Source organism: Hydra vulgaris, chromosome 06 (genome assembly GCF_038396675.1).
Source record: "Hydra vulgaris chromosome 06, alternate assembly HydraT2T_AEP".
Taxonomy (NCBI): Eukaryota; Metazoa; Cnidaria; class Hydrozoa; order Anthoathecata; family Hydridae; genus Hydra; species Hydra vulgaris.
The window spans coordinates 45,787,254-45,803,018 of NC_088925.1; the positions used below are offsets into that span (position 1 = coordinate 45,787,254).

Here is a 15,765-nt window from a genome sequence, read left to right on the forward strand (position 1 = left end):
GTCTAGATGAACTGAAAATAAGAAATTTTTGCCCAAAGTTTGTATAAAGCTTAAATAAACAATATTATAAAGTAATAATTATTTATAAACAACAATATTGTTGTATAAAAAAATTACTTGTAACCAATGCTTTTTACCAATTTTATTGTTATTGCCTCAGTTATTACCAAAATTAATTTTGGTTGACCCGTATTTTTTGTACGTAAACAAAATAAAAGCGAAAACGCAATTAAGAATAGATTTTATTTTTTTCCAACATCTTCGCTTCTAACAAAACTGCAAGCAACCACTATTAGGGTCGGAAATTACTGGAAGAGAAAAGATGAAGTTTATAAAGTAAGATAACGATTGACATACAACTTAATTGCAAATTATGTGAATCAGGAAAGCAAGATAAAGTAAGCGAATTCCAAAGAACGGATGTTCGAGGAAAAAAACTAAATGAATGAAAGTTTTTGGAGCATTTAGAAATAGTCACAGAAAAAGTATGAGACATATTTAAATGACGAGTAACACGAAAATAAATTTTAGTAGATGGCACAAGAGACGCTAGCTCTTTTAAACAGTGCCCGTTATAGTACGTGTAGTAAAGAGAAAGATGAGCAACATTACGACGATGTAATAATGATTGGAGGTTTTTGCACCTTGTCTAAAAGAGTAAGGGCATCATTGGAAGATCCGCCCCAGATATGGCAACAGTATTCCATACAAGGATGAATTCGAGATTTATACAGATAAAGAATGGAATCCGGAATTAGAAAGTGCTGAACACGATAAAGAAATGCAGCCTTAACAGAAATTAATTTTGCAATGGATTTAATATATAGTTTCCAAGAAAGGTCAGAAGTAAGACTTAATCCTAGAAGATGAAGGGTAGATGACTCATTGAGTAGATCACCGTTCATAACTATAGGAAGATCTATATTATTGCGGTAATGATTGGCTGAAAAATATTGGGTTTTATCTGAATTAAAGTTCACCAGCCAATATGAGCCCCATGCCGTAGCAGAAGTGAGACCCATTTCAAGCTCAAATGCCCTCTCCAAGCAATCAGAGAATGTTGGCTTCTTATCAAGACGAGATTAAATGGAAGTATCATCAGCAAGCAATGCTACCTTAGATGTGAGAATGTGTTGAAGATCGTTAACGTAAATTAAAGAGAGTATTGAGCTAAGAATACAACCTTCAGGAACCCCTGAAGTTTCAGGATATGAATAAGAGTGCTGTTCATCGTGAACTACTTTTATACTAAGATTGGAGAGGAAGGATTCGATAATCTTAAAAATTTACCTGGTACACCGAAAGAAGAAAGGTTATAGAGAAGACCAGCATGCCAAACTTTATCAAAAGCTTTAGAAATGTCAAGAGCGATAGCCTTAACCTCTCCACCTCCATCTAATGTACGATAAAACCTATTGGTTATTACTGTTTGCAAATCGGCTGTGGAACAAAAAGATCGAAATCTATATTGATGATCAGAAAGTAAGTTATTAGATTCAAGATGAGATATTAAGTATTTGACCTTGCGTATGATAAGAAAAAGACTAGTGGGACGGAAATTAGACGAGTCAGATCGCTCTCCAGAGTTTTTGAAAATAGAGAAATCATATGCAGCATTCGAGCATGCTGGAAAGCAAGACTTTGATAAGCACCTGTTAAATCGTTTTGAAAGTATAGACGACAGCTCCGGAGAAAACTTATGCAAGACTATAACAGGTATGTTGTCCGAGCCACAAGCTGTGAAGATTCTAAGCAGGAAATCACTTTTTACAGAAGCTGGAGTAATACGAATATCAAGCAATGAATCAACCTGTTTGATGGCTATACCAGGTAGAACACAACTAGTAGGATCAAGAGATAATGTTGATAAAAAGTTCTTAAAAAACAATTCAGCTTTCTCTTTCGTTGAGGTGACAAAGTCTGAACTATTCAAGAAAATTGAAATAACAGATTTGCCCTTATTGTTGATACTGTTAAAGATTCTCCAGAAGTCACGAGAGCCTAATTTTTGTGATGAAATACGAGATTTCATGACCTGAGAGTAGTGGTCTTTGGCATTCGACAAAACCTTTTTACAATTGTTTCTAGCAGTAAACAGACGTCTGTTTTTTGAAGAATTATTTTGCTGATAAATATGAAAGTAATGGTTTCCATTGGAAATCGCAGCAGCACAATGTTAGGTAAAGCATGGAGAAGAGCGAGGCTTGACTTGGAGAGGGAATAAAAGATGCCATGCTCGCCTGAATCCAAGAAGTTATGTAAGAAGCTCATTTATCAGCAGGAAGTCAAAAGATTTCTACCGAAGGGCCATCACGAAGAAAATCACGGAAAGAGTTCCAGTCAGCTTTAAAGTAGTTGTATTAGAAAAGTTGTTATGGGGATTGAGCACCGACTAGGATCAGAAACAAGACTTAAGTCGAGTAGAGAAAGTAAATGTTTCGGGTTGTCTTGAAAGCGAGTTGGAAAGTTGACTATTTGAGTTAGGGATTGAGAAAGGTAAAGGTTGTGGGCCTTAACGCCTGCAGAGTCAGGAACACTAGAGCCAAGCCATTCAGTGTGATAAGCATTAAAATCACCATCAACAACGATATTAGCTGATGGATACAGAGAGAGGGCTTGGTCAATATGATCAGAAATAACATCAATGAGAGTGCAGTCTTGAGATGATGGAGAGCGGTATAGAACAAAGAGAAAGGCAATGGAGTGAAGTGCTGCTAAACGAAAGTAAATAAAATAATAGTCGGTGGATTCAAACCTAGTTTCCCGACAAATGGGCTAATTCTTACAAATGTAAATGCCCTAGCCAAGTATGTGACTATTGGAGTCTTTACGAATTAAAAGAAGATAACTATCAACATTAAGATCACAAGATGTGACAGGCGAACTGAAATTAGTCTCATAAAGAGCAAGTAGGTCTTTATGAGACTAATTTCAGTTCGGTGAACTTTGCAAGTAATAAGGCTCAACAGAAGAAAAGTTACTTCAAAGACCACGTTTATTAGTGAATGATAGGTTTATAGATTTTGGTGATGACGATGGGTTTTTGTATTCTTTACTCATGTTTAAACCTGTTAAAGAATTTGACTCAAAGCATAGAAAGTACTCAGTACACTATTTAATAGTCCAAGCAATTACCTCATTACTATTAATAAATCCTAAGCCGTAACAAACAACTCCATATGCGGCCTCGACAATACACACTAAAAGTACAAACAGGGACACTATCCATGCGCAACATGGCACTATTAGTACTCTAATATTTTACAATTGTTGATGGAATCAGCCTCTCTAGAGCTACTATAGAGTTCGGGTAACCTGACTATCAGCCGGTTTCATAACCAAAAAACTGAGTTTTAGAGCTGTACCCTCATTAGGACATAATAAAATGAGTTGCTTAGTCATAAAAACAAAGTCACAATCAAGAAGATCCAAAGTTCAACATCCTTAACTGGAAACAATGTATTATAAATACATCTGCGCCAGCTTAATATATAAAGAAAGGGCGTCGGGGTGGTCAACAGATAGAATTTGTTTACCCCTTAAGTCTTTGTCTTGAAGGCCTTTTTCAAGACAGTAGCCGAATGCGTTTGACATCTGCCCAAGATGAGTATTTTTATCAAAGTACCATTTCTAGCCTTTACTCGACCAAGAATCCCAAGGCAGGGGTTGTTTTAAGTCGGGAGAATTCAAAATTCTTCAAATAATTTGAAATTCTTCAAGAATATAGAAATTCTCCAAGAATATAGAAATTCTCCTAGAATATAGAAATTCTCCAAGAATATAGAAATTCTCCTAGAATATAGAAATTCTACTAGAATATAGAAATTCTCCTAGAATATAGAAATTCTCCTAGAATATAGAAATTCTCCTAGAATATAGAAATTCTCCTAGAATATAGAAATTCTCCTAGAATATAGAAATTCTCCTAAAATATAGAAAATCTCCTAGAATATAGAAATTCTCCTAGAATATAGAAATTCTCCTAGAATATAAAAGTTCTCCTAGAATATAGAAATTCTCCTAGAATATAGAAATTCTCCTAGAATATAGAAATTCTCCTAGAATATAGAAATTCTCCTAGAATATAGAAATTCTCCAAGAATATAGATATTCTCTTAGAAATTTAAAAACTCTCCTAGAAAGTAAAAATTAAAATATAAATTAAAGCGTTTTACAAAATATTACTGCATAGTTTTGCAACACCATGATAAGCAAAAGGAAAATGTTTTGATATGTCTAATAATAAAAACCTGTTTTTAAAGAATATTTTAAAACTTTTAAAATATTCTTTAAGAACAATAGTAGTATAAAAACCGGATTCTGGGCCAAAAAAAATGTGCATTATCAAAAAAAGTGTGTGTCTTAGAAAGTATGGTATTATTTTAACTATTTTTAAAAAAAGCGTTTGGGTTAGAGAATATGGTGTTATTTCAACCATTTTTCAACATGTATATTTTGAGATTTCTTCAACCAGCATGGCATGGTATTAATTTAATTATTATTTCAACAAAGAAATAATAATTATAAGGTGAAATCTAACTTAGGCGTAAAATAAAGCACATTCTATTACAGAGAAACTTCAAGGTTGTCCGACTTGTACATCCCCAGAGTTTAATGTAACTACTAATCTCCTTCCAGTAGGAACACTAGGCATGGAATCACTAAAATTTCTGTAAAATGAGATAGTAGTTGTAGAATCAATTGTATCTTTTGATTGATACCATAGTCCGGATGACTCATTATTAAATGATTTAATATTAGCACCGTTCCACGAAGAAAGATAAAAAATCTTCTAAACCAGATGAGGCGTATATGTATACACTATTCGAATCAAATCCTTGAAATACTGTATAACCCTGTTCGCTATATGGTGTGCAAGGTTGTATAACATAGTTAGTATTTACTGGAGAATTGTATGCATCATACATGAGTACATACGTCGAGATTCCCATTAATTTCCAGATACGCCAATAACAGGCATTCTAATATATTTAAGATAAACACCTTGACCAGCAACGTTTGGAGCATCTAATAATATATATTCTTTACCATAAGTTGTATTAATAAATCTAAATGTTTCTGAGTATAATTTAATAGATGTCAATGATTGAGGTATTGATGTAGTTCTTGTAATATGGGTCTGTAAGCAATATGAAACGTTTTGACTAGTTTTATTGTATAATTGAATTACTAGACTAGCAGTAAATGGTAAATCTAGTGTAAATTATCCTCCTAATGCATTAGCTGTATGAACATTACAACATTATAAAGAGTTTGCATAAAATGATCCACCTAGAGGTGTAAATAAAAAATCACAGGCTAAAGGAATATTATTATCTCCAACACTATCTGTAGAAGTAGAATAATCTCCTATGCAAATTGAATGATCTGCGTATATTCTAAGAAATACATTACCTAGAACATAATGATTAGGATCTAATCCTTCTAATGCTAACCATTGTTTTCTGAGAATACCAGGACCAGAAGATTGTACAAAAACTGTTGTTGCATCAACACCTGTATTTGGTGGAATAGTCTGTTGTTTTAATCCAAGGCATGTTAAACTTAAATTTGGAATTATGCCTAATTCATTAAGATTAAGTCCTTCATTATCAGCTTATTTTTTTGTAGCAACATCATGCGAGCGAGTAGGTTCTGCTACATTTATTAATATATTAGAATTCATATTAATATTACTAGCTGCATTATTTTGTCCATCTCTCCTAATGAACAAGTTAGTAGCTTGAGATATTGTTAAACTATCTACAGCTACAGCTGAAGTAGTATCGCGTCCGAATTTATTAACAGGCATTTTATATATAAAGAAAATTTTTTTAACTATATATATTTTTTAAATTGCTATAGATTTTTATAAAAATTACTAAAGATTATTTAATATTGTTCTGAAAATCACATCCTTCATCTAGTTTTTTTAAAACATATAAACACAAGTGTCCACAGAATGAGGTATTTCCAAATTGAACTCTATCACTATTACAATAAACAGGACTTTTTAAATAATTAACAACTTTAACTGGTGGTGGTATTCCATAAGAGTCAAAACTTTTTTTTATCTTCGTCTTTATATCAGCAAATCCAGTGAAATCCCCGCGTACTTGAATCCCCTGCATTGAATATTCCATATTCTTTTCTTTTTTTTTTTAGAACTTTTAGACCCATAAGAATTCGGTAATTTATCTCTTACAAATACACCTCTAAAATGTTTTATTTTTAGTTTTTTTACTGCTTTGATCAAATGAAAATTTGTTAGTGGTACATTACGTAAAATTATTCCTTCAACATTGATAAGTTTATGATAATTGTTATTTTCCATTTTTATTTATATATATTTATATTTTTGAGCTCTTTGACCACTTTGCCTAATTGACCTCTATATTGACCTCTTTGCCTAAATGACCTATTTGACCTATAAATTATTTACTTTTAGTTTGTAGTGTCCATATGCAAATGTGTGTATACCATCTTCTAAAATAACTCTTTTATCATCTTCTGCGCTTAATGCTACTTTATTGACCTCTTCTGTGTAAATTTCATGTGAATGTGATCTTATTACATTAATATTCATCATCTTATTTTCTTTACTTAATAAACAGTTTTTATAATCATAATGTGTTATATACTTTTTAACAACATTTTTCTTTACTCCTTTACATTTTTTGTTATCTTTTCCGTGTACTTTGTAAGAATACAACTTTGATCTGAGTCCTACAAATTCTTCAATTTGCGCTCCTCCAGACTCATCTTTAAACATTCCTATTAATTTCTTATTAACACCAACTTTAAAATCTACATTACTAATTGCTGTGTGTTTTGGGTCAAAGTCACTTGTATCAAATTTGCTTTCAACATCTTTAGAAATATCTGCGTAAAAGTCTTCTGTTTTAACTTCATATGCTAATGAATCTGTATCTGTGAATAATAGTTTTGCTCCATCATCATGTTTTTTCTTTATGTAATCATAATGAAATTCATACATTAGAGTTTTCCTCAAATCTAATATACACATTCCTAAGTAAATTGGTTTAGCATATTTTAATTTTGTTCTTTTCATATGTATCGCTATAAGGTTTTCATCAAATATTGTTCGACTTTCAAAGTTAGGTTTTGATGCTAATTTAATTGCTTCATTTCTGTCTGTTACTAATCAAATATTTACTCTATTTTCAATATTCTCAATTGTTTTTCCAAATACTGAACTGTTCATGAGTTTAAAAAAGTCTTTTTCATAATCATTATTTGCTTTAGTTTTAAGGTTTGTATTTAGTTCAATGTATTCACTTAACCATGTTCTTACTTCAAATTTTATTCCTCTCTGAACTTGTTCAATCTTTAATCCTAATCTTTTATACAGTTTTAGATTTTTATAATGTACTACATAACTTTTCTTGTTATTCAAGTTAATGACTAATTTTTCAACTTTATCAATATTTAATCTTTCAGGTGCAAGTGGATAATCGCTATGTTCGTCATGTATATATTCAGGGTAATCTAAATCTACCTCTAGTATACACGGAATTGATTTCCAGTTTTCTATTTCATTTTCATCCATACATTTAAAACCATGTGTTGGAAGTGGTTTACTCATTGCCCATCCATATAAATTATTAGCATCTAAATATTGGATGAATGTTGATGGTTTGCTTTGATCATACTCATCACCCATGTACTTATTATTAGAAGTTCAAAATGAAACATTCAAAGACGTCAGCTAGTAAAAGCACATCTGAAACATTGTACAAGTCATGATAATCTCTAAATGTTTTGCAATTAAACTCATTCCATACATTTTGTGCATGTGAGTAATCATCATCACTTATATCCTCATCCTTTAATTTTGAAAAGAATGATTCTTTTGGCGGTAATTGTGTCTCATTAAATCTATTAATTGAACTAACCCAATCATATGGGTACACACCTTTTCTTAGTAACAAATCTAATTTTTTACTTGAATATAATTTTACCATATTTTTACATTGATCTTTTGTTAAATTCTTTGATAAAGCATCTAAACTAGAAGGCATAAATCTATAACTTTCAAAGAAACGGAGTTCACGCTTAATTTCAACTTTCTTACCATCTTTAATAAACTCATCAACTTTAATTTCTTCAGAAAAGCTAATATACTTTTCTTCATTGTTTGGTATACAATTCAACTTTCCTCATGATAATTTCTTTAGAAATAAGTGAGAATCGTAACCAGATAAATTATGAAATAGTACTGGTAAGAATTTTGGAATTTTTTCTCATATCCTTCCTTAACTTCAGTCATAATAGATTCTTTATCTAATAACCCATTTTCCATAGCAATCATTAGCAATGTAGCGAAATTGTCAGATGTTTTTGAAATCTTATTTTCTTCTAATAAACTTTTTTGTATATTTTATTCTTTTAATATATAATGAAAAAATTTAATTAGTTTTCAAAAAAATTTAATTTACAAAAAAATTAATAAACAACATTCATTTTATTCCCGTCTGATTGAAATTCTATCATTCTATCAGATATTACAACTGCAAAAGCTTCAGTATCTGCTGGAACAACTGTATTAGTTGTTGCTTTAATTTTTATATCTATTGTTGATGATTTTAATCTTTCTGATTGTTTACTAACATCAAAAACAAGGAGTGCGTATAAAATTTTATAGCCAGAAGGATTTATATTGCTGTGTGTGATCAATTCATTCATTCCATAAAATCTTTCATTAAACACAGCTGTGTCTCTATAAGCTCTTGAAAATTGCTGATTTGGGAATGACAATTATATTCAACAGCAGGATATCTTTCTTGATTAAGCATAATGTATATATTTTTCAAGTCGCAATGATCAAATATTGAAGCATTAGCATTTTGGTCTCCATCTTTACTTGTTTGAAATGCAACAATAATGTATCTTGGTTTTTCAGGAGAAAAACCAAGATACATTATTGTTGCATAACTGTTATTCAAGTCTTTACGCTCAATCTCCAAGAAAATGTATTAGATTGTGCAACAGATATAGTATCATACTGACGCGCTCGAAAACTTACTAGAAGTGTCACTTTTGATTCAACAGATTTATAAAGACTAATCCTTTCTACATCTGATGGGATCAAATGTGGTATAAACAATGATATTTTATTAAGATTAACTTTTCCTAAAACTGCAGCAGCAAGCTTAAAAATTGCGTCATCATCACTTTTTCTTACAAGAGTTATTGTATGTTTAAACCCATAAATAACTTTATCGTAAACACAGAATCCAAAAATGTGTCTTAAAGGAATGCAAAATGAAAATGTTCCTTTTGTAGTTGGTTTCTGAATTATGCATGCTTGTCTTAATGCAAACCCTGAGTTATCAGCAAGTACTGCTGTTGTTGCAGTATCTTTAAACCACAATTGATTTAATCCTTGCGCTAATTGAAAGTCATTTGGGTATTTAAGCATTCCTAACATTGTAGTTGCTTGACCTGGGTGATAAACAGTTTCTATATCTTGGTTTGATAATTGGTATGATATTTGACTGAATAAATGCATAATACCATTATTTGTAAGCGTCACTGTATTTGTATTAGCATAAGCTGTTCCATCAGCAAGTTTAACAGGTTGTCCTTCAAATAAGAGATAAGCTTCAGATGGAAGTGTGAACAAATCTTGTTGCTCAATGTTGATTCTTATTCCTCCAGCACTATTTAGATTTGTACGAGGCACTGGCTTATATTCATGGAATTCAAATCTTTCAATTCCATTATCTACAATTGGCATTTCTGCAAAATTTAGTATTTCGGAAGTTCTCGTTTGTTTTTTTTATATACTTATTTATTTTTTTTTTTTTAATTCTTTTTTTACATTTCTTCAATATTTATAAAATTACAAGTTAAGATATAATAATATAAACAATTACAAGTGAGGATTTTTACTATAAATAATAAAAAAAAGAATGCGGAGACTTGTAGAAGACCTTAAGGTCTTGTCGTCGAGAACCGCTGCAAACTCGTTACAAATTTACGTGTTACATATTTTAAAATAAATAAAAAAACTGTATTTAACAATATTAGAAGAAAAACATAATTTAAATAAAAAATAGAAATTTTCAAAAAATTTCTTATTAAAAGTATAAAAGTATATTATCAATAGACAAAATGATTTTCTTAAGTTTCCTTATATAAGAGGTATAAGTCCATTCATGAGAAAAGTCAAAATGTTTCAAAACTATTTTATTCCAAAGAAAGGCTCCTCGGAAAGAAACACAAGATTTACCAAAATTTGTATGCGAAAATTGTAGTCGAATAGAATTATCATTTCGTAGATTGTACTTATTTTTTTCTTTTATTGAAGAAGGGGAATCATTGAAGAAGGGGAATTGTTGGTTTTACATTTATACATAAAACATAAAATATTATAAACGTTTAGCTGATATATATTTAAAATATTCATTTCAAGTAAGAGAGGCCTGGCATGAGTAAAACGGTCTTTGAAGTTTATAAGACGTGCTATGTGTTTCTGTTGACGATGAAGAGGTTCTAGTATACTTTTGTTCACACTACCCCAAGCAATGTTAGCGTAGTTAATATGGCAGTGAATAAAGAAATAATATAATTGAGTTAAAGTATGTTTATTTAAGAAACTTCTTGATTTATATAATATTCCTATAGTTCTAGCAATTTTGTTATTTAGGTTGTTAACGTGGTGTTTCCATTTAAGATTTTCATCAATATAAATGCCTAAAAATTTTGTAATTTTTGTTCGCTTTATTTCAATATTGTCAACAAAAATAAGTGGCGTAATACTTGGAATTAATTTTTTTTTTGAATTTGGGTAAAAAAGCATCCATTTAGTTTTTTCTATATTAATTGATAATTTGTTTGATTTGAACCAGTCAGAGATTTTAATAAGCTCAGTGTTCATATTTTTAAATTATGTTGTTAGATCATTGCTGGTTAAAAAAAGATTAGTGTAATCCGCAAACATAATTGTCATTAAGTTTGAGGCTTTGTAGAGATCATTGATGTATATCAGGAACAGCAATGGGCCTAGTATTGAGCCTTGTGGCACTCCACAAGTTATATTTAATAAATTTGATGATAATGATGAGTCTATTTGAATAAACTGTTTACGATTAGTTAAATAGTTCTTTAGTAATAATAAAGTATTTCCAGTGATTCTATAATGTTCTAGTTTGTTAAAAAGAATTTCATGATCTATAGTATCGAAAGCTTTCGATAGATCTATGAAAATACCTAATGTATGTTGCGATGTTTCAAATGAATCACCAATATTTCTTGTTAGTTGAAGTATTGCATGTTCTGCAGAATTATTTTTTTTAAATCCATATTGGTTATTATATAATATTTTGTTTTCTGATAAGTGATTAAAAATTTTATTACATAATATTCTTTCTAGAATTTTTGAAAAAACTGGGAGAACTGATATTGGGCGATAATGACTGAGGTTTGTAAGTTCTCCTCCTTTGAAAATTGGGGTAACTCTAGCTATTTTGAGTTTGTCGGAAATACTGCTTGGTTTATTGAGCACGTAAAAACCCTAAAGAGAATATTTTTAATTATGTCATATAAACCAATAACAATATTCCCGTTTACATCGTCTGGACCAATTGCTTTATTAGTCTTAAGCATTTTGAAAGCAATCTCAAAATCATCAAAAGATACTTTAAAATTTATTTAGAGAAGATATTTCCATTTTAAAAGTATTATTAGCATAAAAATATTTAAAAAAAGAATTTCTTTTTAAGTTTAAAAATCTCGTGAAAGTAGTTTATTATAAATGACTTTGGCAAACTTACCCTTTGATCGTAGTTCTTTTGCTTCTATAAAAAGTCTCTTTCTTGTTTCACTCGTTTGCTGACTTATTATTAAATATAATAAAAACAAATAAAATAACATTAATTAACAAATATATGCACTAGATAAAAGTAGATTTAACAATTTATCTGATATTAGTTTGATAATCCAAAGAGCAATATATACAATATAAAAAAAATTTTTTTTGATTGACAATTGTTAAAAAACTATATAAAAAAATTAGCAAGTCTACTACGCAAGTCTAATAAGCAAGTCTACTACGCAAGTCTTATAAGCGAGTATACTACGCAAATCGAAGGCCGAGTCCTTTTTTAACTTAAACTTCTATTCTTATAGCATTTTCATTTAATACTTTTTTTACTGATCTTATTGCAGACCCCATCAATATTTTATTTAAATTTTTTTTTTATATCATCTGCATTATTATTTTTAGATCTTTCAGATCCATTATTATTAGATCTTTTAGATCCATTATTAGTCAGATCATTAGATCCAACCAAACTTGAAATTATTTCATCAATTTTTTTATTAATAACAGGTTGTGAAACTAGTTTTGAAGGTGCTTTATCAATTATTTGTTTTCCTTTTTCAACCGCAGCATTTCAAAAAGCTTCTATTGCTGATGTTGAAAGTTCTTTTCCTGCTAATTTAGCAGCAGTTATTGCAGTTTTTCTATATCAGTAGCAGCCATCTTCTTCAACATAGCTGATGATACTCTTGTTACATTTGAAGCTTTTATTCGTTTAAATAAATTTCTTATACTTTCGAATATACCACTTCCTCCAATAGCGTGTTTCTTTATATATCTCTTATTATGAACAACTACCATTTTTTATGTACTATATATTTTTTTTTTATATGCACTGATATATTATAAATTATTTTGTATTGCTTTATACTGTGAACCATCTATTATACCTTGTCTTAATAATTCATCACAAATTGTAACAGCTTCATTTCTTGCTCCAGTGTTACCTGCTTTTCTTGCAGCTATACGTATTTCAAGCATTTCAAATAATGCATCAGGATTACTAGGAAGAATTAAAGTTTTTATGTTTGTTCTTCCTCCAATTCCATTTCCTTTTGATTCACGCTTCTCATTTTACTTTATATCTTTCCAAACAGGGGCTATAATTTCTGTGTATTTTCCGCTACGAGACGACTTTGGTTTGTATGGTATTTCAGTAGTATTTGCATCTGTTTGTATTAATATATCTCGATATTTTTTAAGGTCACCTTCATTATATATTCTCTTATCAGGTTTAAACTTTGTTAACAACTCCCAAAGATCAGGAGTATCATAATATGTTTCATCATCAATAGTTACATCATCACTAATATGTATTGGCTTTTTTCCAATATAAAATATATCCCAAATGTAGTATCTGTAGATTTTTTACTAAAAGCATACATTTTTAGATAACCTGCTGCAATTTTTCATAGCCTCATATCTTTATTTTCTTCATGATAAGGCAATAGTTCTTTAAAATCAGTTATCATTATCTCTCTATTTGCTTCAGGATAAGAATTTGAAAAAGTGAGTGCAAATTTATTAGTTTGATCTTGCAGTTTATTTGTTTTCTTTTATTCCATTTTGACTATCAATTAATGGCTTGTACAATTTTTCTAAGTCTAACTGTAAATTAGTTTCACCCATCTTTTCATATAAGTTATTCCTCTGTATTCTTTTTTTAAGATCTAAGAATTCTTTAACAGTTTGATCTCTTTTTTCAGGATCTTCAATTTTTAGAAATGATATTTTGCTTTTTTTATAAGAAAGATAAAAAAATACAACAAAAATTGTTATTTTGTATTTTATGTTGTATTTTATGTTTTATTTTTTATGTTTTAATAAATTATTTTGTGTTTTGACGTTTACATTTTTACTAAATCTGCTTTTGAGTATATTAATTGCTTCATCTCTTCCTTGTTTAATTAATGATTCTTTAGTTTGTTCATTAAATAATTCTTTTGAATTTGTTCTAATTTGCTCAAGCATAACTTTAAATTTTTAAAGTTTACTAAGTATTAGTTTAAATTCATTGTCATCTATACTTCCATCTACTAAAGCTTTAGAAATGTAGTCACTTATTGTATTTAGTTTTGAATCAGCAAGTACTTTAATCTTTTCATGCTTTTCTGCTTTTAAATTTAAATTTTTATTAACTTGACCTCCTATTAATAATAAAACACCTGCTCCTAATGCTGCACCTTCACATGCAATAGCTACTGGTGTTGCAATTATTGTTGCTAAAAATCCAATTCCAATAGTTCCAAGTACCATATTGCTTGCTAGTAATGAATTATCAATTGCTGAAATTAATTTTTCAGCTCTGTGATACTTTTTACTTAACATTTTTCTCATTTCACTCTCACTCTCTACTTCTTTTTGAATTTCACTAATTGTGTTTAGGCGATATATATGTACACTAATAATCTTATTTTCTTCATCAGGTGCACTTGGAAGATTTGGATATATTTTATTAAAAGTTTTAGTATCATTTGCACTCTATGCATTTGGTATATCTGAATAAATATTATAACACAGCTTTTTGCAATTAAACTCCATTTTAATAAGTAAAAATAATTTTTCAAAAAAATAGTTTTTTTCAAATACTTACAATATTTCCTTTTTTAATCAATAGATCAGAATTATTAACAATATTTATTATAATATCATCAACAGTTTCTGATATTACAGAGTTTTTTAAAGTTAACATTTTTAATTTAAGTTCTTCCTTTAATGAAAATAACGCAACACCTTCATTAACTACTACACCAAACTTTAAAAGAATATATTGATGTGATAGAGATTTTATCGTAATGTCGTGTTGTGCAAATATTTCATATTTTTTCTCAGTTATTAATACTGAAGGGTGTTCCAAATCTCCGGTACTTTAGAATGAAGAAGTATTTTTAGAGGTTCATCTGGTATATATTTGTTTATAAATTTGTGTATTGGTGGATTATTCTTGGCATTTCTTTTTATATACAATATAAAAAAATTTCGAGAAATCACAGAATCATATTCAAAAATGGAATATTAGCAAATGGTGAATTTGGTCCTAATAATAAACCTGATCCTGTTGATGTATATCCATTTCCACTACGTAAGTACAATCCATCACCTACAGAACTTCCTTTATTCCATGGTCTCAAATATAAGTCATTTCCTGCAGGTGTCATTTTAACTCCTTTTCCATTCTTTTTTTAAGTGTACAATACCCCTTCCAGCAATTTTATCAACCATTGCTGATCCAGCTGCTGAATCTACTCCTGTTAATAAGCCTGTTGCAAGTGCTGGAGCAATACTTGATAATAAAAATCTTCCAGCTGTAACAAGTAAAGGTAAAAGTACACCAATAAATCCTCCCTCTATTTGAGAAATGTGAGCTAGTTGTGCTTTACTTAGATTAATTATTAAATCTTTACCTTTTTCATATGCTCTTTTAATTCTATTCAATTGATAATCTGTTACAGCTAATACATGCTCACCATTAAGATCTGAATGTGATAACTTAATACTAGCTCCATAACCATCTTCAATTGCTTTTTTAAGTTTTTTTAATTGTCCTTGTCAAACATTTATTTTAATATTAGTATATTTACTCATTTTTTTATATAATATAAAATAATTTTAAAAGAAATTATTTTACGATTTATTTTAATAATATTTATTATTTTATATGAAACTTCTTTTATATGAAATGTGATAGTTACTTCTTCTCCTCGTAAATTCAAAAAATTTCCATTTTCATCAAGCAGTTTATTTTCCATTTTTGATATTGCTTTTAGTGTTATTGGTAAATAAATTAAGTTATACGGCTCTAGAGCAATTTTATAACCAGGACCTACAGTTGGAAAAAATGAATATATAACTTTATCAGTTCCTCCATTTATATTCGATGATCCTATTATACCACTTGTTACTCGTATACTATTAACATT

The 15,765-nt window shown here is 29.4% G+C and overlaps 1 protein-coding gene across 1 annotated transcript; it reads right to left on the reverse strand.

The window, feature by feature from the left end:
• Positions 1–8,962: 8,962 nt before the first annotated feature.
• LOC136081431 (uncharacterized) lies at positions 8,963–9,760 on the reverse strand. The gene has a single exon (XM_065798744.1). The coding sequence runs from the start codon at positions 9,758–9,760 to the stop codon at positions 8,963–8,965; it is 798 nt and encodes a 265-aa protein (XP_065654816.1).
• Between the last annotated feature and the right edge of the window lie 6,005 nt (positions 9,761–15,765).